The 24,956-nt window shown below is 36.0% G+C and overlaps 1 protein-coding gene across 50 annotated transcripts in view; it reads right to left on the reverse strand.

The window, feature by feature from the left end:
- Positions 1-1,300: 1,300 nt before the first annotated feature.
- Positions 1,301-24,956, reverse strand: part of RIMS1 (regulating synaptic membrane exocytosis 1) — a 521,656-nt gene continuing 498,000 nt past the window's right edge. For 49 of the 50 annotated variants that reach the window (XM_074398079.1, XM_074398078.1, XM_074398076.1 and 46 more), the window contains 5 exons: positions 13,634-13,772; positions 10,681-10,793; positions 5,675-5,776; positions 4,939-5,078; positions 1,301-3,617 (listed from right to left, as the gene is read on the reverse strand). In XM_074398079.1, coding sequence (XP_074254180.1) covers positions 3,402-3,617; positions 4,939-5,078; positions 5,675-5,776; positions 10,681-10,793; positions 13,634-13,772 — 710 coding nt within the window. In that variant the 3' untranslated portion in view covers positions 1,301-3,401. The remainder of the gene's footprint in view (positions 3,618-4,938; positions 5,079-5,674; positions 5,777-10,680; positions 10,794-13,633; positions 13,773-24,956) is intronic. The other variant, XM_074398103.1, reaches the window with a different exon arrangement.

Here is a 24,956-nt window from a genome sequence, read left to right on the forward strand (position 1 = left end):
TTAACAAAGCCCTTAATGTTGGTTAAGTATAGTCAGATAATATATTATCTGGGATTCTTATGAGGCTGGGATTTCAACAATTAAGTTGCTAGAGTCAGCAAGAAACCATGGAGATTAAGCCAAACTACTTTTTCTCAAGTTCCTTCCTCCCAACATTGTAGACCCTGAAATCCCGATGCCATGAGCTTTATATGGTTTGTCTTCTTCTTCTGTCTAGACAATAATTTTGAAGACAACTCTCATTGCTTGTTTCAGTGGCAGACTCATCTCCTGGCCTCACCCAGCTCTCTTAATGCATGCACCTTAAACAGATTTACTCTGACAGTTTGTTTTAAACTGAACTCATCAGTTGTTTTTGCCTCCTACTAACCCAGCCTAACAGATAATCTTGTGTCATGTAGACAAATGCATAATGTAATAGGGTAAAATTTAGTCAACTGTTTAAAAACTATAAATGACTGACACATTTCATTTCTCCAATCACTTTATTGCCTCAAATTTGATGTTGATGTAGTTGTGTTTACTCTGCTTTACAAGTTAAAGCCAGTGTGGTCTATAAAAAGTTAGGAGCTCTTAGACAAGACTAGATCACAAAAGTTATTTCACTATAATGCAAGATGAAAGTAGTGCTTACCAAGTGTTTTAGGAGAGGTGATGATTATGAAATATATGAACACACTTTTAGATAAGAAAAAAATCATAAAAATAACCTAAAAGTTAATAACATCTCTTTGAATATATTATTCTGGATACTTATCTATCTATATTTGGAGATAATTTTATTACCTAAGATTCTATTAAAGAAAATTTAGAGTCAATGTATTGCTTATTTTTTGTTAAATTGGTCTCCTCTAAACTAAGGTTAAATTAGTCATGGATTCAGAATAAAAAGATGGAAAGAGGAAATACACTGACGAGAGACGCAGGAATCAATTTTTTGATGTCACATAACTTGAAATAATTTGGCAACTGGACAACAGAGTTGTCTCTTTTATTAGGACATTCAAACAGCAGCAGAAAACAACCTTCCATTTGATTCTTACTGAGATTTATTATTTTTAATAATGCCACTTTTCAGAAGTATAGTCATGTGCTCACTTAGACAGGCTGACAAAGTGAAAACTTGTAGGTGATGCAAAGTACCCTTTGGGCCATCGATTAAGACATAATATAGTGCAAGTCAAATGCCCACAGCAGACAATGAACCCCAGCCTCCCCTTCCCATGGTCTGGCTCCCATTTCGCACCATAGAACCCACAATGGAAATCTGGCAAGACATAGAACACAGATGGCTACTGACTGACATGAAAAGTAAATTTTATTAAACATGTTTACATACATGAGTTGGAATTTCATTTAAAAGCACAGGGGAGTGTTAAGACAAATGGTCAGAATAGGAAGATACTACCCAATTATAATCAGTTGATTGCTGGCCACTAAGACAGAACGGAATCTAGCAGAAGTGCACCAATGCTCCAGTTCCTCCCGCTCACCATGGTGAGCAGCAGTCGATCTGTGCCCTGGGGAAAGACGGGCAGATAATTCTGGCATGTGTAAATAATAATAAATAATTCACTTGGTGCAGGCAGTATGTCTATGAATTAAAACCTAGTGTGTACACAGTGTCTACATGTGTTATAGCCCCACAGTAGGAATCTACACCAAAATATTTATTGGAAGGAATTTGGTCCGTACTACATCACGTTTTCCGGAGGGTAAAAAATAAAGTCCATCTATAGACATTTCACCACAGACCCAGAGACTGAGTCTGGCTAAAACCCGCAAAATGTCTATAACAAAAATGGATGGCTTAGATTTCTTGGTTATTTCGGTATAGTAATTAACAAGCAAACTGTACAATTACATGCAACATACAAGCTGGCCTATGTGGAACTAACATACATTATTAAATAACCTTTTGTTTCTTTTCTTTTTTTTTTTTTTTTTTACAAAATGTGCATGCAGCTTTGAACAGTTCCAAGTCATGCTGCTCTATTTGTGTAATCACAAAAGTGGAGTGACTCATAAAAGGAGGGAGAACATATCAATGCACCTGCAGAGACTGCAGTTTGTAGCACATGTACAGAATGTCACAGGGAAATTCAAGGCCAAGAAAAACTAAATGAAGAAAATGCAAATTGAAAGTTGACTTTGTTTATTTCCCCCCCAAAAAGTAAGATACTTTGCATTAAAAAATCAAGCTTTGTGCTTGCATCAATCTCAAAGAAATGTAAACTAAAATTCGATAAAAACATTAGTTTAGTGCAGAATATTTCAACTGGAATTTCCAGTGGAATATTGAACAGCTCATACCATGCTCTTTCCAGGGCAGATGGGTATGGCTGAGAAGCCTGGGCATAGCTCAAAGTGTCTTAGGCTCAAATCCATTCCTAGTCACCATTTTGGAAAGTCAAAGTATGGTTTATACACATGAGCATATTTTTTTTTTGACATCAGGAAGAAAAAGGCATTACAAGGAGTGTTTTCAAAGTACAATTATGCAGTTAGTTTTAGTCCCCAGCATTAGTTGCAGATCGACTTCTTTAAAAGTCTTCCATGCAAAACAATGGAAACCATAAATTAATTTTCTAGAATGCAAACAGACAGGCTCTTAATTTAAAAAGTACTTCTGTGATTATTTATTTTGGAAGATAACTTTTTGTCTTTTGGGTTTCCACACACAAGACTTTAAAGAATTATAAAATGAGAGCCAGTGAAACCCTTCCTTGGCTTCACCTTATGTAGCTGTTTAACACTTTGGGAAGATGCCACAGAGATCACTTCAGCCCTTTTTTGGGTGCTTTTGGAAAAAAGAAGGGAAGAGTCTCTGTTGGCATCACGAGGCCTGTTATGACACAGCCAAAAAAAGAAAAAAAAAAAAAAAAACTAGTGGAGATTAACAGATGTGGTGAAAACAAAACAAAAACTCAAGAAATGAAAACCAACAACCACCACACAAATAAACAAAACACACGAAAGAACAAAACAATTCAAACATCAGGGAAATAACACTGCTTGTGGTCTGTGCAGATATGTGTAGAATACAACTTTTCAGAGTGAGAGTTTCCAGTTTGTTCAATTTGGTGTGTGTGTGTGTGTGTGCACGTGTGTGTGTATTTTTGTATGCGTGGATTTAAATTTTCCTCTTTTTCTATTTGTTAGAAGCATCAGTGACTCTCACCAGCATGTTGATTCTTCCTGTAATTTGATAGATTGCCTTGTTCTGTCATATGAAGCCATGTTTTAAATAATGATTGGGACATATTATTGAAAAACTACTACAGGCAAAACATAAGTTGATTGTCTGTCTCCAACAATGCTTTTGATCATGAAATATCTGGTTCAGATTATTATCCTGAAATGTAGAGTTTTATTGGAATGACTCTGGTATGAGTTCACTATTATCGAATACAGGGAGGCCCAGTTGAACTTTCCAGAGATGACTGGGAAGCCCGGCGGGTGAGGGGAGTGAGTGTGGGATCCACCAGTGAGGACGGTGGGAACAATTTGTACCATCCAATCACCATGCTGGACAGGTCGAGTTCTTCCAACAAGATCTGAGCCACACCCATAAAGCATTTGTGGTCCATTCTGCCATAATCTCCCCAGACAATCACCTGCAGAAATAGAGAAATGCAACATTACCTGGACTTCTGTCTGCTTCACATTCGAAGGGCTCAAAACAACTATGTTGTAAAAGTGGGCCAGTCAGAGGAGAGGACATGAATAATGAATACAACTGTCATGAAGGAGAAGGCACAGAAAAGAAGATACAATAACCTTAAGGTGCTCATAGACACTTCACAAAAATTTTTAGTATGATGGAATTAAGGACTCTGCTCCTAGTCAATGAGTATTATTTACAGAAGCCATGTCAAAGAAAGAAATATATAAGATTATTATTATATGAATGCAACACCTTTCTTGTATAACTACTATCTAATTAGTGATGTGCAGGGCCATAGAAACATAAAAATTAAAATTTGTGCAATTTAGGAGGGTGACTTGCAATCCAACTCAGTATACCATTGAGTGTATGTACAAGAAAATATATACAAAGAATAAGAGTATTCATTTGATTTCTTTCGTGTTATGTTCTTTTTAGTAAAGGGGCAGGCCAAAAAAAAATAATTATGAGCTGGTGCATTTTGAGGACTTGCACGCCAATTTTGACTTAGATGATTAACATTTCAATTAAATCATTGAAAATTACCACAATCTAGATCAACTCCTATTGGTCTCAGACAAGCCTTCTATTACACATACTTCCATGTTCTATTTTCTAATCCTTCAGTCATCTGTAAAGGTTCTCAGCTGAACTCATTCACCTGCTTTATACAAGTAGAGTTGGTAGTGAATCCCACATTTACAATTTACTGAGTAACTTTGTGAAATTACTTAACCTCTTGAATCTCAGACATAATCTTTAAAATGGGGATAATGATACTTACTGTACATGTTAGCTACAAAGTTTAAGTTTTATATGCACCTAAAAATGCATATGGCAGTCAACCAGGACTAAATATTTGCTGGTCTCTGCACATTTCTCTTTTCCTCTCTTTCTCCTTCTTTGTATCTCATGTTTGGTACACAGCAATGCTCGATCAATTATTATTAGCATTGTTTTGTTTGATATATCTCTACTTATCATCTGTCTATCTAGTGAGGAGTGAGGAGGGGAGGGAACAGGGCAAACCTAGAAGAGGATGGAGAAAGAAAAGAAGAGAGAGAATAAAACTGTTCTCTATTAGATCCACCAAATATTTTAATACTATACATTATTTATATCATAAATTAACCATTTGAATTTTTTCTACTCAAGAATACTATTCTACATTTATCTTTACCAAATTTTATTCTCTTTGTGTTTGACCATCTCTTCGATGTAGGGATAATATAAATATTTCAATGTAAAAAGTCAAACAAACTATTACTGACCTGAAGAACTTTACCCTGTGGACTTTCATCAAAAACCAGGGATTGCTGATACAAAGGATCAAGGGTTTTTCTTGCAATTCTTGTCTTCTTCTTGGCTATACAGGCCCCGTTTTCCAAAAGATATACTTTGACATATGGAGCTGAAGAAAGATATGTTAACATATAAGAAGTTATTCCTTAAATTCAATTATTTTTTAAACTAGAGAATGCCCTATTACAGAATTAGAGATGCTTACTGAAAGTTTCCCACTGACTATTTAAATTACTTAAAACTTCCATTGTTCCATAAATTCTATTCCTTAAATCTATATGTTACCATTACTGCCATTTTCCTCATTTTGAGTCAATGTATGCAAAGTTATTTGAAGACTTTGACTTACTTGGATTACAATGCAGGTTTAGATCTTAAAGTTCATTGTTCCCTTTTTATGATTAGAACTATATTCTTTTTTTCTTTTGCCTTTCTAAATGTGAAGGAAGAAAATAACTGACAAAAGCCAAGAGACAACCATAACTAAATTTTAAAAAATATTATAAAACACTTCCTAACCTTCTGAAATAATAACTGTGCAAGGAAAACTGAGATCCATTTTAATAACATCAAAGAACACAAAATACTGCTTTTTAAATCAGTCAGATGATGCAAAACAGAGCATATGGAATTCAAATGCAGCAAATGTTTTTACTTGTTTGCCTATTTAATAATCTCTTCACCAAACTCAGGAATACTCCTTACCAGGTGTAGATTTAGAACCAGGCTTTTGTGTGAGGCTTCGTGCTCTAATAACTTCAACTTCTAATTGGCCCTTTTTGTCCTCCATTCCAATTTGTATATCACCTGCAAATGGAGGGGAAGCAAGGTGTGTTTCAACTTCTTTGCAGTTATGTGCAGTTAAAACGAAAAGGACAGCCCATAACAGACTACAGATTTTTATCTTCATGATTTTGATAAGAAACTAATATTTAGACCCCTCACTGCACAATCTCACTTTTCTTTCCCAGCCTCTAAATCAAATTTGGAAATAATTCTCTTATTTTTTTCTGCTATTAATCCCTCTGATGCGATTTGCAAATTAGTTAATAAAGGACTATAACAACGCTGAAGTATTTCTGTGATTCTTGTACTTAATAAGATTTCTTACTCTTATTTCATTCAGTATATTTACTTATTAATAAAAAATTGTAACTATCTGTATTTTCATTATCCAGAGAAAGCCACCATTAATATTTAGTGAATATCCTAGCATTCTTTTATCTGTCTCTCTGCCTGCCTATCTAGCTATCTATCATCAATCATATCATACACAGTCATTTTACTGACTATATGGACTACTGTATGGACATGTCATTACCTATTAAATCAGGCTTCTGTTGATGGAAATAAAGGTTATTTACATAAACTATTTATACTTCAGTGTATGTAAATGGGGCTAGAATGAACAGTCTTATAAGAATTCTTGCACACATTCTTGCATCAGTTATTTTTTGAACATAAAATTCCAAGATTTTAAATTTTCATATCTAATAGGATGGACATTCAGAAATTCCATGCATACTGCCAACTCCTCCAGAAAGGTTGTACCAGTTTGCACTATCACTAGAAATATCTCTCCTGCTTCCCACACTCAATAATACTGTTATTAGCAAAATGTCTAATACTAGTATCAAAAATATGTTTAATTTTTGCCAATCTGGTTAAAAAGATACTTAAATTTGCATTTCTTTGATTATTAAGGAGGATTACATAGCCCATGTATAGTTTGATACAAAATTAGATTAGCAACTACAATGAGTCCCTTTTTATTTCATGAAAATACTTGTTTCATAATTTTCATGTCTCTTGAGTTCATATTTATTAGAACTCATCTGTGAAAACATCTGGGATTATTCTCCCCATTTGTTGGTGAGTAGAATGTTAAATACCGATAGTTATAGCTCTACTCAGGTTTTTTCAGCTTTCTATTTACTCTTAAATTCTTTGTGGTACGTTATAGTTTTTAATAACTGTCCATCTCAATTACATTTCCAAATTTTAAGCTTTTTTTTTTTTTTTTTGACAGAGTCTTGCTCTGTCTTCCAGGTTGGAGTGCAGTGGCATGATCTTGGCTCACTGCAACTTCCATCTCATAGGTTTAAGCAATTCTTCTGCCTCAGTTTCCTAAGTAGCTGAGTCTACAGACATGCAGCATCATGACTGGCTAACTTTTGCATTTTTAGTGGATACAGGGTTTCACCATGTTGGTCAGGCTGGTCTCGAACTCCTGACTTCAGGTGATCTGCCCGCCTTGGCCTCCCAAAGTGCTGGGATTACAAATGTGAGCCACCGTGTCCAGCCTAAGCATTTGTATAAGTGGTATCATTCAGCAATTTTCTTTCTTCACTTAACAACATTTTCTTAGGTATCCATCCAAGTTGATGTGTTGAGATCTAGAACATTCCCTTTAATTTCTCTATAATATTCTATTACTTGAATGCTATATTTATTTATCTTATCTACAGTTAGGGGTCTTGGTCTTCCTATTTGGTGCTACAACAAAGAATGCTGCAAGAAGTTTCTGGAGGATATGTAACTAGAAACTGTATTGCTGGGTCATAGCATATCGACATTTCAAATTTTACTAGATACTGTCATATTATTCCAATAGGTGACTGCCCCCAAACCTGAAGTTAGTATTTTCCTGTTTTCTCCCATATAAGACAGGTATGTTTAATTATTTAAGAATTCTTCAACTTCTCAACTTTCACATAGATGCTGAATGGCATTTTTGTTTCAACTTATTTTGCTTTTTTCCTGCTTGTTGTCAAATACACACTTAAACCCTATTTTTATTGCTGTTTTTGTTAAATTATTATTATTTTAATAAATTTACCAAGTTTCACTCATTTCTTTGCTCATCATTGCTTCCTAAATCCCATTCTTTTCTTTTAGGCTTATTCTTGCTACAGCACACCTCTGAGTGAAGAGCAGGAGATGGTAAACTTCATGAGTCATTGTGTGAGTACGTATGTCTCTATTCCATCTTTACTCTTGAATGAACGTTTGTCTTAATATACAAATTTGGGTTGATAGTCCTTTTCTTCAGCAGTTTGAGAGTAATATCTTTATATATACATATATTTGGCATTGCTAAGAAACAAAAGCCTTTCATTTATTGCCTTTCTTTGCTAGGTAATTTTTATCTTCCTCATGATTTGAGATGATGTTCTGAAATTACATTAAGAAGCTTTTCCTTGTTTGTTTTGTACAGATTGTTCAGTTCATCACTCAGCGTGCTCTTCAGGTTTTCTGCTTTCCTTAAATAGTTCAGTCATCATTAGTTTTTCCTCCAAAACTGTTCCCCTATTATCTTTTTAGGCTCCTTTTAGAGTAATTTTGAGCTTTTCAGTTTATTCTTCTTACATCCCATATTCTCTATTATGAAAGAATTTTTTAAATTTAAATAGGCCATGTTTACAGTGATATTCTATAGTTCTCCTTGTATTTAATTCTGTCTTAAACTTTGTTCAGTATACTATTTACCTCATCAACTGAATTTTAAATTTTAATTCATTATATTTTCCATTCTCTTTTTTTCTTAAAAATATATACTTGTTTTTTTGTTTAATAACACTTGGTCTTTTTTTCCTGTGGATTTTGTGATGACTCTACCTCTGACAATTTCTAATTCAACTTAGTGGAATCACTTCTACTTTGTCAGGCATGAATTCTCTTTATTTGTCTGGTCAGTTGATGAACTTTGTGGTTCTAGGTATTCCCATCAGTTTTATGACTCTGTTTTAGACCTCAGAGCCCAGAAGTCCTTGTTCTCTTTTTGTCCTTTTCATGTTTTTTTAAAGATTTCTTTTAAAATCATATAAATATCCCCAACTGTTCTATAAAACCTGTTATGTTTATACCTAACTTACTTCTATCCCCTCTCTCAACTTCTTGTCTTCCAAAAATTATTGCTTTCAAAATTTTCAACATTTTTATCTGATTTACTATCTGGTATTTGCCTTATTATTTCTAAGCACTATACTTATATTTTCCTTTTTGCAGTTTTAGATATTATTATTAACTTCCAATTTTGATCTCTTTCAGTGCCTTCCCACACCTACTAGATACTTGACAATTTCTGTCATCTCATTTTCCCCAATATTACTATTTATATTATTTTGACTAGTAACCTTATACATAATGGTGTGAACTGGAATATTATAACTACTTCTCATTTCTTAAATCTTCCTTTTTCCTGCACTTAATTAGTGTCTTTTAAGAAAGCATTTGCTTACATTTTTATGTAGATCTCACTAATTCAAATCTTAGTCTCTCCTGATTGTTTATCTCTTCCATAAAATCAAACACATTAGGTATTCTATAAATTTTATCTCATGAAATCTGACATGAAACAATTTGAACGTTGCTTTGAAACCTTGCTGCAGCTATCTTTAGTTCCTCCTTTGCTATCATTCTGGGTATCCCAATCATCTTTATTTTGTGAGGAAGCAAGTATTTATTTATTGGTTCCATCTTTTTTTTTTTTTTTTTTTTTTTGAGGCGGAGTTTCACTCTTGTTACCCAGGCTGGAGTGCAATGGCGCGATCTCGGCTCACCGCAACCTCCGCCTCCCGGGTTCAGGCAATTCTCCTGCCTCAGCCTCCTGAGTAGCTGGGATTATAGGCACGTGCCACCATGCCCAGCTAATTTTTTGTATTTTTAGTAGAGACGCGGTTTCACCATGTTGACCAGGATGGTCTCGATCTCTTGACCTCGTGATCCACCCACCTCGGCCTCCCAAAGTGCTGGGATTACAGGCTTGAGCCACCGCGCCCCGCCTGTTTTTTTTTTTTTAATCCATAATTTTGAAAATTCACTTAGTTCATTTGGTTGAAGTAAATCCTCTAGTAGCTTTCTGAGAAATGTTGGAAATGAGGAAAATGATTTGAAGCTTTGCTTGGGACTGAGTATGTATCTACTTTAGCCTCAAATTTAGTTCATAGTTTGGCTGGCTTTTGTATTCTAGATTGGAAATCAGTTGTTACTCAGAATTCTGAAGGTAATGTTAACATTCTTTTGGCTTCCGTATTATTGAAGAGTCCAGTAAAAATGTGAGGAGCCCAATGAGAATCTGATTTTTGATAGTTTTTTGTAAAATTGTTTTTCCTCTTAGGAAGCTTGTATGATTTTCTATCAAGCCTCAGTACTGTGAAATTCTATTATGTTGTATCCTCAAGCTAATCAGCTAATCAGTTTTCATACATTTTACTGATATTCTTTCCCACTGCAATACTATAGAAAGATCAACTTAAGTGTTTTTCAGTACTTTTTAGTGCCTTTCTCCACCTTACCCTTTTTTTATAGTTAAGTCTAAAATATTAACTTTTTTGGCAAGTTGTGTAGAGTGGAGGAATTCCATTAATTTTTTTCACAGAAGTGAACAGTGATGTCACTATCCTTTACTCAACAGTCTCCCCCCCCACCCCCATGCTGTGAAATGCCACCCTTGTCCTACATTTAGATCCACTGTAGACACTCTGTCTTAACAGGGTTCCGGTAATTCAAATATTTATGAGTAATTTTATTTCCTTTTTCGTATCTCAAATTACAAAAATGCACTTGAAATTATAATAGTTGTTTGCAAACAGTAACACCCTAGCTAAAATGTTGCTTCTCACTTGTATTGCAATTACACAATTTTAAAAGTTTTAAATGACTTTGTCAAACACAAAACATCAATTTTATGTATAAAAAATGATTCTTACCCATTGCAGGGGTGGCAAGGGTTTGACGGCCAACAAGCTGGGCTGGTCCCAATCCATCAAGAAAATCACTGAATTGACTGTCAGCTCCCAGACGCACTCCAGGAAATATTAAGCTATGAGCCAAAAGATGAAAACCAAAGGAAAATAACCCATGAAATAATCCAGAATTATTTTCACTAGTTTTCATTTGACTAATTATGATCATGAAACATAAATATTACTTAGACGGTCTGTTTTTTTAAAACTGATTCTTTGCACTGCCTTTGGGCCAAGCATATGAGGTCCAACATTGATTGAGAAAAGGTTAAACTCTTAATGCTCTTTTCAAGAGGATTCGGTTACGGTTTCCAATATACTAAGTTCCAAATCCCTATACAAACGTGTTGATAAAAAAAAAATAAGATGCAAACTTTTATATCATAAACCTTACACAGATACTTGCTCATGAACATTAGGTAACATTAACACTAAATTTTTAAAAGTGGCCAATGATTTTTTTGAATAAATTTTATAGCATAGTACAAGTTCTTATTTACAAATAAAACATAATGTATTCATTTTTGAAGTAATTAAAAGTTTAGATTATTTGAGTCTTTTATTTGGTTCTAATGGAAATTAATTGGTTAAAAAAAAGCTGCATTTCTTCCTATAATATAACTTACTGACAGCCCCAGGATGTAAGCTACACAAGGGCAGTGCCTGTGCTCTTCTTCTTGACTGATGTAGTTATCACTGAGTAATGAGAACTATGCTCATTACATAATGTGTATTCAGTAAGCACTTTTTTGAATGAGCATATTTTTTTATTGAGTAGTTTCATTCGGTTATTTAGAATAAAAATCTTGCTTTAGTATTATAAGGTGTACTGCAGGTATGCCATGCTGCCAGTTATTGCTGGGGCATAAAACGCCTTAGTCAGTGACTTAGAGAGCTGGGAAAATAAGTGGACTCATACTTTTGGAGCAAGTAGAACTATATTTACAGTTTTCTTTCTTGAAATTGGCTTGGGACATATCAAACACTCTACACAGGTATTGGCATAGTACTTGCTTTGACGGTCTGAATGCCTCAGAAATGTGTTCAGTATCATGATTAGTAGGTCCTCTAAAAGGTTTCGTTGTTAACTAGCAAGCAAACAGCACCAAACAATATTATCTAAACTATGGCTGCCAAGTACTGGATCTTAGTAATGAAGCCAAATTATAAAACACTGCCTTGTAGAGGTATTTGAAAGATATAAAATTAAAATAAAAAATATCAAACAGCTTTAAATATTACAATTCTCCTACAGTACAGTTTCCACATCTTTATCACCACTGAATGTTTTAAGGAGAAAGTTAACCAAAAATATCAAAATAGATAAAAATATGTAAATCTTTGGATCCTTTTATTCCATGGCCTTCATAAAAACATGGGAAGTGGCCAGATTTTTCCCACTAGAGCTTAAAATATCAAAAAGATTAACTAGTAATTGATAATTAGCAATGATCTCTATACTAAGTCATCTGTGGGTCACTGGCCCAAGGACCAGTGTTGCCATGTGTTATAGGCTGCCAAAATAATTTCTAGCATTCTGAATCCTCTTGATATATGATGGAATGAGTCACGGTATCATGTCTAAATTTCAGGCATAATAGGAAAAACAGGTTCATTGATGCCTAGTTTTAAAGTCCTAAAGAAGGTGGGGAGGATTACTTATTTGAAAATACTTCTATAGAGACTTACTGTTTCCACTGTGATTTGAAATCTATTATTTCTCTTAACCAAGGAAATTAAATGGGACACATATTATAATCCCATCCAGAAACAATGACCATAAATCCAAGAGATTAAGTGATTTATGATGGAGGCAAATTTGTTACTTTTTTGTAATAGAAAATAATGTCTTCAAGTCTCATTTGTACATTACTTTATGCTACTTCATCAAATATTGGTATTTTGTCAGTAAGTTTCTCTCTCTAAATTTCATACTTGCTGATTTTTGTTCTTAGCTATTCCTTACTGGAAACATGCACACCAGTCATTTGACCAACTAAACAGAGACCAATTAGTTTCAGGAATGGGAAAGAGTATTAAAACCAGTAGCTTGGCATAATTTTGTTAAATTTTCTAAACAAAATAGAAAAATTCCAGTAAAGACAAGAAATTAGGAATATTAGATTGGTGTGTGAATAATGTGAGTGATAATAAATAATTATGGAAAATTTATGTGTGGTGAATCTCCATGTAATCCAACACAACACATTAATTACTTATTTGTAAGATCCACTACCTCAGTAAGAATTCAGTTTTACCAGAAATATTCTCAAGCACTCGAAGAAGCAGGTTTTGTGCAGGATCCAAATGAAATGGTAAAAAATAAAAATGAGTAAAAAGAAAAAACTTATTCAATTTTTTGAGAATTAACTAAAACATTTTAGTCAGAAAACTATTGAAGCTGATAGATCCTGGATTATTACATAAGGTAAAAATGAGTCAGCAATGTTTAAAAACAAGAAAATATAAGTTCCTTATATGTATGAGAGTGTTAGAAAAGCTTAGGGTTCAAAATAGCTTGGAGAAAACTAAGAACATATGAAATCAGTTCCTTACTTCTAAATTTTAATGTAGACTTTGGTAACAGGGACAGACTGTTTCCCAAATGTGAGTCCATTACATGTGGCATTTCTACACTAAACATCCAGTAAAGGACTATTCTGGGCTTTCATAGATGGAGGAAATCAGTTTGTTCATGTGGACTCAGAATTTCTTCATCCTTGAAAGATATGAAAGACCAGGTGTAGAGGTGTGTCCATGTGCTCTTACTTAGAAGCCATCAGGGTAGTTTAAAATGGATGGCTGAACTTCTGGTTAAATAGATAGCTGCACAGTAACACTCAGTGGCTTTGTTATTTTACTGATTACTACACAATTTGTGGTTCCACAGCCATGCGGACAAGTTGACAGCACTTACTTGCCCTCAGAGCTGTAACTGTTGATGCTGCCATCAGTGGACTCTCGGCTTGGCTGTCTTACCATCTTCCTCATTTCAGCTGCCATGCCTGTTTCTGTGCTTCTCTGGATGGTACTTTTTAACTTTTTGTGGCCCGACTCTGACAGGAGAGAGTAAAAGAAACTCTTAAGTTTTATTTAGACAGTTTTTCCCTGAATATCAATTCATCCTGCAATACAATAGTTAATTTTACACATAATTACAAATTTAATCAGAAAAATAGCAACCTAAGAGCATACTTTGCTTGATTCAGGCTCCTTGCCAAAGTGTACTTGGCTAAGAGTAGCACTGGATGGTATGCCATGGCCATAGTTTCAGTGACTTCCTGCACCTCAATCAGCCAAAATAAACTCATTGTATTATCGATAGTGACAACTTCATTGAAAATCTGAATGTGGCACCCAACTGTTAGGTGGAAAGATAATGGCAAACAATCTAATAGGTTTCTCCTAATACGGAATTCTCTAAATGTGTATGAATAGTCCCAAAAGATAGGTCATGTCCTTTTAAGGAAAAGGTGCACTTGGAACCCAGTATGAAAAATACCACAGTTTTTGTACTATCACATATCAACAATCCTCATAAAGAGAAACAAGTATTTTACTTGATGATTTTTGCAACATTTTAACATACACTATATAATATTTACACTCATTTGGGATGGCATATAGGTTATGGAGTTAGGTATAATAGATTTTATCCTAATTCCAAGGCTACACAGCTATCTCAAGCCGTGTGTGACTTCTGACTGGCAGTTTTGGGGTGTACACCTCCATTTGCACTGGGAGTTACATACATTTTCATTTCAATTCTTGTTAAGTTCAGAGGAATTTTCTTGAGCCACTTTGAAATGTACTAATCAGCATTCTATTCAAAACATGGAAATAAATCCTAAAATATTTATTTGCTTACATGTATGAGCACTATCAATAGGTTAGGAAAACTGTTAGACTTTATTCCATCTATACATTCTATACACATTTCTGGTTTTCTCTTTAGTTTTCATATAGTATCACGTAATACCCATTAATAATATATGAAAAATGCTCCCTAGGAATGCTGGGAAGATGGCCGCCTAAGAACAGCTCAGGACTTCAGCTCCCAGTGAAAGTGCAGAGGAGACAGACAACAGGTGGATAAACCCACAAAAATGGGAAGAAACCAGCGCAAAAAGGATGAAAACTCCCGAAACCAGAACACCTCTCCTCCTAAAAGGGATCACAACTCCTCACCAGCAAGGGAACCAGACCTGATGGAGAAGGAGGGTGATGAAATGACAGAATCAGACTTCAGAAGGTGGGTAGTAAGAAACTACAGTGAGCTAAAAGAACATGTTCTAACCGAATGCAAAGAAAATAGGAACCTTGAAAAAAGATTGGACGAACTGCTGACAAGAATGGACAGCATAGAGAGGAGTATAAGTGAATTGATGGAGCTGAAAAACGCAACACGAGAACTTCGTGAAGCATGCACAAGCTTCAACAGCCGAATTGACAAAGTAGAAGAAAGGATATCAGAGGTCGAAGATCAACTCAATGAAATAAAAAGAGAAGGCAAGAACAGAGAAAAAAGCGCAAAAAGGAATGAACAAAATCTTCAAGAAATGTGGGACTATGTGAAAAGACCTAATCTACGTCTGATAGGTGTACCTGAATGTGATGAAGGGAATGAATCCAAGCTGGAAAATACTCTTCAGGATATTATCCAGGAAAACTTCCCCAACCTAGCAAGGCAGACCAATATTCAAATCCAGGAAATACAGAGAACACCACAAAGATATTCCTCAAGAAGAGCAACCCCAAGGCACATAATCGTCAGATTCACCAGGGTTGAAATGAAAGAGAAAATGCTAAGGGCAGCCAGAGAGAAAGGTCGGGTTACCCACAAAGGGAAGCCCATTAGACTGACAGCAGATCTCTCAGCAGAAACCCTACAAGCCAGAAGAGATAGGGGGCCAATATTCAACATCCTTAAAGAAAAGAACTTTCAACCCCGAATCTCCTATCCAGCCAAACTAAGCTTCATAAGTGAAAAAAAAAAATAAATAAAATCCTTTGTGAACAAGCAAGCACTCAGAGATTTCATCACCACCAAACCTGCTCTACAAGAACTCCTGAAAGAGGCTCTACACATATAAGGGAACAACCAGTACCAGCCACTCCAAAAACACACCAAATGGTAAAAGAGCATCAACACAATCAAGAAGCTGCATCAACTAACCAACAAAACAGCCAGGTAGCATCAAAATGACAGTATCAAATTCACACATAACAATACTATCCCTAAATGTCAATGGACTAAATGCCCCAATCAAAAGACACAGACTGGCAAATTGGATAAAAAGCCAAAACCCATCAGTGTGCTGTATCCAGGAAACCCATCTTACATGCAAGGATACACAAAGGCTCAAAATAAAGGGATGGAGGAAGATCTACCAAGCAAATGGAGAGCAAAAAAAGGCAGGAGTTGCAATTCTCATCTCTGATAAAATAGACTTTAAAGCAACAAAGATTAAAAGAGACAAAGAAGGACATTACATAATGGTAAAAGGATCACTGCAACAAGAAGAGCTAATGATCCTAAATATATACGCACCCAATACAGGAGCACCCAGATACATAAGGCAAGTTCTTAATGACTTACAAAGAGACTTAGACTCCCACACAATAATAGTGGGAGACTTTAACACCCCATTGTCAATATTAGATCAACCAGACAGAAAATCAACAAGGATATCTAGGACCTGAATACAGACCTGGAACAAGCAAACCTAATAGACATTTACAGAACTCTCCACCCCAAATCCACAGAATATACATTCTTCTCAGCACCACATCACACCTACTCTAAAATTGACCACATAATTGGCAATAAATCACTCCTCAGCAAATGCAAAAGAACAGAAATCATAACAAACAGTCTCTCAGACCACACTGCAATCGAGTTAGAACTCAGAATGCAGAAACTAACTCAGAACCGCACAGCTTCATGGAAACTGAACAACTTGCTCTTGAATGTTGACTGGATAAACAATGAAATGAAGGCAGAAATAAAGATGTTCTTCGGAACCAATGACAATGAAGACACAACATACCAGAATCTCTGGGACACATTTAAAGCAGTCTCTAGAGGAAAATATATAGCAATGAGTGCCCACATGAGAAGAAAGGAGAGATCTAAAAATGACACCCTATCATCAAAATTGAAAGAGCTAGAGGAGCAAGATCAAAAAAACTCAAAACCTAGCAGAAGACAGGAAATAACTAAGATCAGAGCAGAACTGAAGGAAATAGAGACACAAAAAACTCTTCAAAAAATCAATAAATCCAGGAGCTGGTTTTTTGAAAAGATCAACAAAATAGACAGACCACTAGCCAGATTAATAAAAAAGAAAAGAGAGAATAACCAAATTGATGCAATAAAAAACGATAAAGGGGATATCACCACAGATTCCACAGAAATCCAAACCATCATCAGAGATTATTACAAACAACTCTATGCACATAAACTAGTAAACCTGGAAGAAATGGATAAATTCCTGGACACCTGCATCCTCCCAAGCCTAAACCTGGAAGAATCCAAAACCCTGAATAGACCAATAACATGGTCTGAAGTCGAGGCAGCAATAAAGAGCCTACCACCCAAAAAAAGCCCAGGTCCAGATGGGTTCACAGCTGAATTCTACCAGACATACAAAGAGGAGCTGATACCATTCCTTCTGAAACTATTCCAGACAATCCAAAAGGAGGGAATTCTTCCCAAATCATTTTACGAGACAAACATCATCCTGATACCAAAACCCGGCAGAGACTCAACAAGAAAAGAAAATTTCAGGCCAATATCCATGATGAACATAGATGCAAAAATCTTCAATAAAATACTGGCAAACTGATTGCAACAGCATATCAAAAAGCTCATCCACCATGATCAAGTAGGATTCATCCCGGGGATGCAAGGCTGGTTCAACATACGCAAGTCCATAAACGTAATTCACCACATAAACAGAACCAAAGACAAAAACCACATGATTCTCTCAATTGATGCAGAGAAGGCTTTTGACAAAATTCAACAACTCTTTATGCTAAAAACCCTCAATAAACTAGGTATTGACAGAACGTATCTCAAAACAATAAAAGCCATTTACGACAAACCAACAGCCAATATCATACTGAATGGGCAAAAACTGGAAGCATTCCCTTTGAAATCTGGCACTAGACAAGGATGCCCTCTCTCACCACTCCTATTCAATATAGTACTGGAAGTTCTAGCCAGAGCAATCAGGCAAGAAAAAGAAATAAAGGGTATCCAAATTGGAAAGGAGGAAATCAAATTGTCTCTATTTGCAGATGACATGATTGTATATCTGGAAGACCCCATCATCTCAGCCCAAAATCTCCTGAAACTGATAAACAACTTCAGCAAAGTCTCAGGATACAAAATCAACGTGCAAAAACCACAAGCATTCCTATACACCAGTAATAGACTTCAAGAGAGCCAAATCAAGAACGAACTGCCATTCACAATTGCTACAAAGAGAATAAAGTACCTAGGAATACAACTAACAAGGAACGTAAAGAACCTCTTCAAGGAGAACTACAAGCCATTGCTCAATGAAATAAGAGAGGCTACAAACAGATGGAGAAACATTCCATGTTCATGGTTAGGAAGAATCAACATTGTGAAAATGGCCATACTGCCCAAAGTAATTTACAGATTCAACGCTATTCCCATCAAGATACCAATGACCTTCTTCACAGAACTGGAAAAAAAACACCTTAAACTTCATATGGAACCAAAAGAGAGCCCGCATAACCAAGTCAATTCTAAGCAAAAAGAACAAAGCAGGAGGCATCACACTACCGGACTTCAAACTATACTACAAGGCTACAGTAATCAAAACAGCATGGTACTGGTATCAAAACAGAGAAATAGACCAATGGAACAGAACAGAGGCCTCAGAGGAAATACAACATACCCACAACCATCTGATCTTTGACAAACCTGACAAAAACAAGCAATGGGGAAAGGACTCCCTGTTTAATAAATGATGTTGGGAAAACTGGCTAGCCATGTGCAGAAAGCAGAAACAGGACCCCTTCCTGACACCTTACACCAAAATTAACTCCAGATGGATTAAAGACTTAAACATCAGACCTAACACCATAAAAATCCTAGAAGAAAATCTAGGCAAAACCATTCAGGACATAGGTGTAGGCAAGGACTTCATGACCAAAACGCCAAAAGCAATGGCAACAAAAGCCAAAATAGACAAATGGGACCTAATCAAACTCCACAGCTTCTGCACAGCAAAAGAAACAGTAGAGTGAATCGGCAACCAACAGAATGGGAAAAAATTTTTGCAGCCTACCCATCTGACAAGGGGCTGATATCCAGAATTTACAAAGAACTAAAGCAGATCTAAAAGAAAAAAACAAACAAGCCCATTCAAAAATGGGCGAAGGATATGAACAGATACTTTATAAAAGAAGACATACAGGAGGCCAACAAACATATGAAAAAATGCTCATCATCACTGGTCATCAGAGAAATGCAAATCAAAACCACATTGAGATACCATCTCACACCAGTTTGAATGGCGATTATTAAAAAATCAGGAAACAACAAATGCTGGAGAGGATGTGGAGAAATAGGAACACTTTTACACTGTTGGTGGGAATGTAAATTAATTCAACCATTGTGGAAGACAGTGTGGCAATTCCTCAAGGACCTAAAAATAGAAATCCCATTTGACCCAGCAATCCCATTACTGGGTATATATCCAAAGGATTATAAATCATTCTACTACAAGGACACGTGCACACGAATGTTCATTGCAGCACTGTTTACAATAGCAAAAACCTGGAACCAACCCAAATGCCCAACGATGATAGACTGGATAGGGAAAATGTGGTACATATACACCATGGAATATTACGCAGCCATCAAAAACGATGAGTTCACGTCCTTTGTAGGGACATGGATGAACCTGGAAACCATCATTCTCAGCAAACTGACACAAGAGCAGGAAATCAAACACCGTATATTCTCACTCATAGGCGGGTGTTGAACAATGAGAACACATGGACACAGGGAGGCGAGCACTACACACTGGGGTCCGTTGGGGGGAAATGGGGGAGGGGCGGGGGGGTGGGGAGGTGGGAAGAGATAGCATGGGGAGAAATGACAGATACAGGTGAGGGAACGGAAGGCAGCAAACTACATTGCCATGTGTGTACCTATGCAACAATCTTGCATGTTCATCACATGTACCCCCAAACCTAAAATGCAATAAAAAAATGCTCCCTATATAATTACATACATAATAAATACTATATAAACACTTTAACTTTTCAATCCTCATAAAATCTCTGCGAAGCAGGTACCTACATACACTCTTAGATAAGCCATATGAAACACTGCATTTTTTTCCTGTCTCATTTTTGGTCACTGGATTCCTTTTGTAAATTGTCTAATCAAGGACATAATAGGTTATGTTATATGGACTAATGCTGATGCTTTCTACACATTGTTTTAATATGTTATTAAATTTTTATTTTTTATTGTTCTTCTTTGTATTGCTATTTTTGCTTACAAAGACAATATGCATATGTTACAAAATATTTAAATATTAAAAGAAATTACAAACATTGAATGGCCCCTATAATTTCACCACTCAAGGAAGTCAATAGTTAATAATTTGGGAATTATTTCTTCTTTATACCTATACACACTTCTTCACTTGGCTACTGCAATCCACCCTCTCCATTTTTCCTTCTGTCATTGGTTGTTACTTCCCAGTCTCTTCTGCTGGATTTTTCCTCTTTGAGATTTTTAGATATAGAAGATCCCTAGACCTCAGGCCTCGGACCTTCTTGCTTTCTTCTACAATTACTTCCTAGGTGATCTCTAACATAGCTTTAACACAGCTAACAAAGCCATTCATGCCCTTATGTCCCCGAGTATACATCAAGGACTTAACCTTTCTGCTAAATGCTGAAGTCATTAACCCAATTACCTAGTGGCTCCACTTACAGATATAATAGGCACTTCAACATGAACATATCCAAGACAGAACTCTTCCCCACCTCCACCACACTGCCACCTCCTACTACTAAATCCTCCTCCCTCAGTAAACGGTACCGCCATTCACTCGGCTGATCAGGCCTAAATTTTGTAAACATCTTTGATTCCTCTTACATACCCCACACCCAATCCATCAGCGAATCCTCTTGGCTTTACCTTCAAAATGCATCACAAATCTGGTCATTCTTCTTCCTCTCCACAGCTCCAATCTTAGGTGCAGATACTACCACCACTCAAAAGAGCACTGTCATATCCATACAGCTGGTCTCACTGCTTCTATTCCTTTCCTCCTCAGAATATTCTTGACATAGCAGCCACAGTGATTCTTTAAAAATGTAAATCTGAATATATCATTCCCCTGCTCAAGATCTTCTAATGATTAATCACCAAAATAAAATGAAAATCCAAAATTGTTATTGTGACCCCAGAAATGCCATATGATCTGGTCCTTGGACACTTCACATCTCATCTTCTGTCCCTCATTCCATATGATGAATGTTCTCTAGTCACACTGTCTTCCCTGTATTTCCTCAAGCCTGCAAGGATGCTTCTTCTGGGCCTTTTTTTACTTCTATCTGTCCCTTCTGACTTTCTTGCCTTGTTCCTTATTCAGATTTCTGATTTAAGAGAGGCTGTCTCCTCAGAGAGGCTTTTTCTGCTTTTATCACTCTTTATCCCTTTCACTGTGCTTTCTTTTTCTTCATAGCACTGCTTCATCTGATATTAAACCTTTCTTTATTCATGATCTGTTTTCCAGTTATAATTTATTTCTTTTTAAAATTATACTTTAAGTTCTGGGGTACATGTGCAGATCATGCAGGTTTGTTACAGAGGTACACATGTGTCATGGGGGTTTGCTGCATCCATCACCCCATCATCTATGAGAGCAGGATCATTGTAGGTATTATTCATTGTTATTTCTCATATCTAGAACAAGGGTATAAACTGTTGATAGGGAAATCACACCACATATACTAATGTGCAATTTTCCCATTCCATTTAACACAAACAGGTATATATTTATTCTTTTTAAGGACTGTACTACTCCATTTTATGACTGTGGTTTCATCATTAAACCATCTCTTTATTAATGGGTTTTTGGATGTTTCCAGTTGTTATAGGAAAGTTTCTACAGAATGAATTGCTAGAAGTTGAAATGCTACTGAAAGGGTAGGTCAGGAGTTCGAGAACAGCCTGGCCAACCAACATGCTGAAACCCCATCTCTACTAAAAATACAAAAATTAGCAAGGCGTGGTGGTGGGCACCAGTAATTCCAGCTATTCAGGAGGCTGAGGCAGGAGAATCACTTGAACCCGGGAGATGGAAGTTGCAGTGAGCCGAGGCCGCATCATTGCACTCCAGCCTGGGTGACAAGCAAAACTCCATCTCAAAAAAGAAAGAAATTTAAATAGCGATTTCTAAATTCCCCTTTAGTAACACGGTAGTGATTTATACTCCTACCAACAGTCATATGGATGTTCCCACTTACCTACCTATGGCTCAATAATTCTCTACCTTTCCCCTTTTTGGACTCTATCTTGTCCATTCGACTTGTTATTGTAGAAGATGTACACTTACCAAAGGCAGGGACTTCATTTATGGCCATTGTAAATGCTGTTTAGTTTTGGCATTTATTTATTTATTTATATACTATGATTCCTTTCTAGACGTAATTCATTTATGAAGTCACTGTGGTAGAGCAGCGGCGATTCATGGCCACATACTGGCCACTCTCACTTGAGGGACAGGGGCAAGCCCTAGGGGTATATTACCAAAGTATTGAGCCAAAGTGAATTACAAGTGTTTATCCAAGGCAGCATGAGACAATAAAATTAGGTTAAAACACCAGTTATTGAAAATAATGAGGATCATGGCTAGATAAATTACAGGAGCTTTAAATCTAAATGGTGAGGTGCTGCTGGCAATTGAAGGAGAAACAGTTAAGAGGATCAGCAGTATGGCAGGTTCAGGTTAGAGTGTCAGTTCATTCTGTTTTTTGTTCACTCATCCATCTATCCATCCAATAAGTATTTGTGGAGCATCTATTATGTATCATACACTGCTCTAGGTTCTGGGGATATATGGATGGATGACAAATTTCCTGCTTAAAGGAGCTTACATTCTAGTTTGTGTGTGTATTCAAGAAAGACAGCAAACAAAGACATGGTATCACTGATAATAAGTGCCATGGGAAAAAAATCAGGCAGGATGAGAGGGGTAGTGAGTGACAAGGTAAAGCAGGAAAGATTTTATTTGAAAAGGAGCCAGGGTCTGAAGGCAGGCCAGGGGAAAGTGAGGACACAAGCCACGAGGAAAGAGAAAGCAGTACACTGTCAGGATCGGTCCTGGTGACAGGGAGGTTGTAAGTAATGGTGGCTGTGGCAGAGGGGAAGAAGAGGGCTGTAGTTCTTGCAAGTAGTGCACAGATCCCCACGCTTCCTCTCCAGTCTTTGTAATGTCGATGTTGACTCCAGCCCAGAGGCATCACCAGTGATCTTGGGCTCTGTGTGTTGCTGGCAGTCCAGCGACGGTGGAGTGTAGACTGTCAATAACTGATTTCTCTTGCATTTTCTAACACATGTTTCACATGATTGTTGTTAGTTATATATTTGGTAATGAATGAAAATGAATGAAATGAAAAACTTTATAAGTGGAAAATCTTTATTAATTTGTATGTTTTAGTTGGGATATCGAGTTTTCTTAAAGAAGGGTGTGTCTACAGGGTGTCTCAAAATTCTTAAGAGCAGTTTTAAACTTTAATAGCTTCCACAGTGTAAAGGATACAAATGCCAGAAAAACAGCGTTTGAGGGGCTAGTTATTGAACTTTCTTTTATATTTACTTGATTTTGGGAATTTGAATAATACATTTTTAACATTAAAGTTTTTGTTTTATTCCTGCTTATTGAAGATGGCAGATGAACTGACATCTATCACCTTATTCATATTAATAAGTATTCATGAAAAGAGCTTTGATTGACTAAGCAATATAAAAGTCCAAACAGAAGCTCAATAAACAGTTCTAGTTTTGAATTTGCCTTATTCAAATTCATAAGGGCCCTAATATTAATTTGGAATGTGAGGATTAGAAGAAACATTTTATAGATGTGGAAACTATATATGCAACAACTTGGTTCAGCACTTGCTCTGGGTCCAGTCTTTTCCAGTGCTAGTTATACAGCAATGACCACAACAGACAAAATCCCTGCCCCAATGGAGCTTACATTCTAGTGGATATAATGATTTGCTTAACATCACACTAGTTACCAGCAAGCTGAATTAGAAACCTGTCTTTCTAAATCTTAGTCCTGCAATCCTTCCATTGTACAACATTTTAGGAAAACGTAAAGTCTGGTCTTATTTATTTTGCATATAAAACAATGGTTTATCTACACAGGTATTTTCATGTATATATTCACATATGGCTTTACAAGTTCGTTTGTAAAAGTTTGTTAAAAAGCATAAATATTCTATACAAGCACAAATGTATAATTATCTGCATCTATATATATATATGCTATAATTATAACAAATATGGGTTACATCTATGTAATGTTTAATATAAATATAGTTCACTAAAACATATACATATTAAAAATACTGTTATGCTTTCTAAGAATGCCATAATTATTAATTATTCATATCCACTGAAGAATCATTAACCTTATAAAGAGATGACGCCTTATTATCACATGAACACCATCCCAAGTATTCTATCAAGAATAAAAAGATCAGAAAATTAGTGCATTTAATATTCTCTAGTCATAGTAACATGAAAAATTACTAAAATCCAAAATGTTTGGGGGCAACATTTCACCCGTGTTCTGGAAGAGCAAACTTTTTCTCAAAGAGTATTCCAAAAGGTGTCATATTTACTTGTGAACTCTTTCTCTCTGTGCATAGAGATATGTGTTATATTTAGAAACACCCACTGATTTATTAATTCATTCTATAAATACTCATTACACACCAAGAACCTATGGTATAGGCATTGTTCTAGGTGCTTCAGATACATGAGTAATAAGATACAATAGGGAATACAATAAACATGTATTTATAAGTTAGGACCATGAGAAACAGGTCAAGGCTAGAAAGACAGACAGACAGACAGATCGAATATATTGACAAGCAGATACAATTAAAATCTATGGTGCTAAATGAAACAACTTAGGGAAGAAATGTAGACAAACAGCGTAAAGAGA

This window comes from Saimiri boliviensis, chromosome 4, assembly GCF_048565385.1.
Source record: "Saimiri boliviensis isolate mSaiBol1 chromosome 4, mSaiBol1.pri, whole genome shotgun sequence".
In the NCBI taxonomy this organism is placed as follows: Eukaryota; Metazoa; Chordata; class Mammalia; order Primates; family Cebidae; genus Saimiri; species Saimiri boliviensis.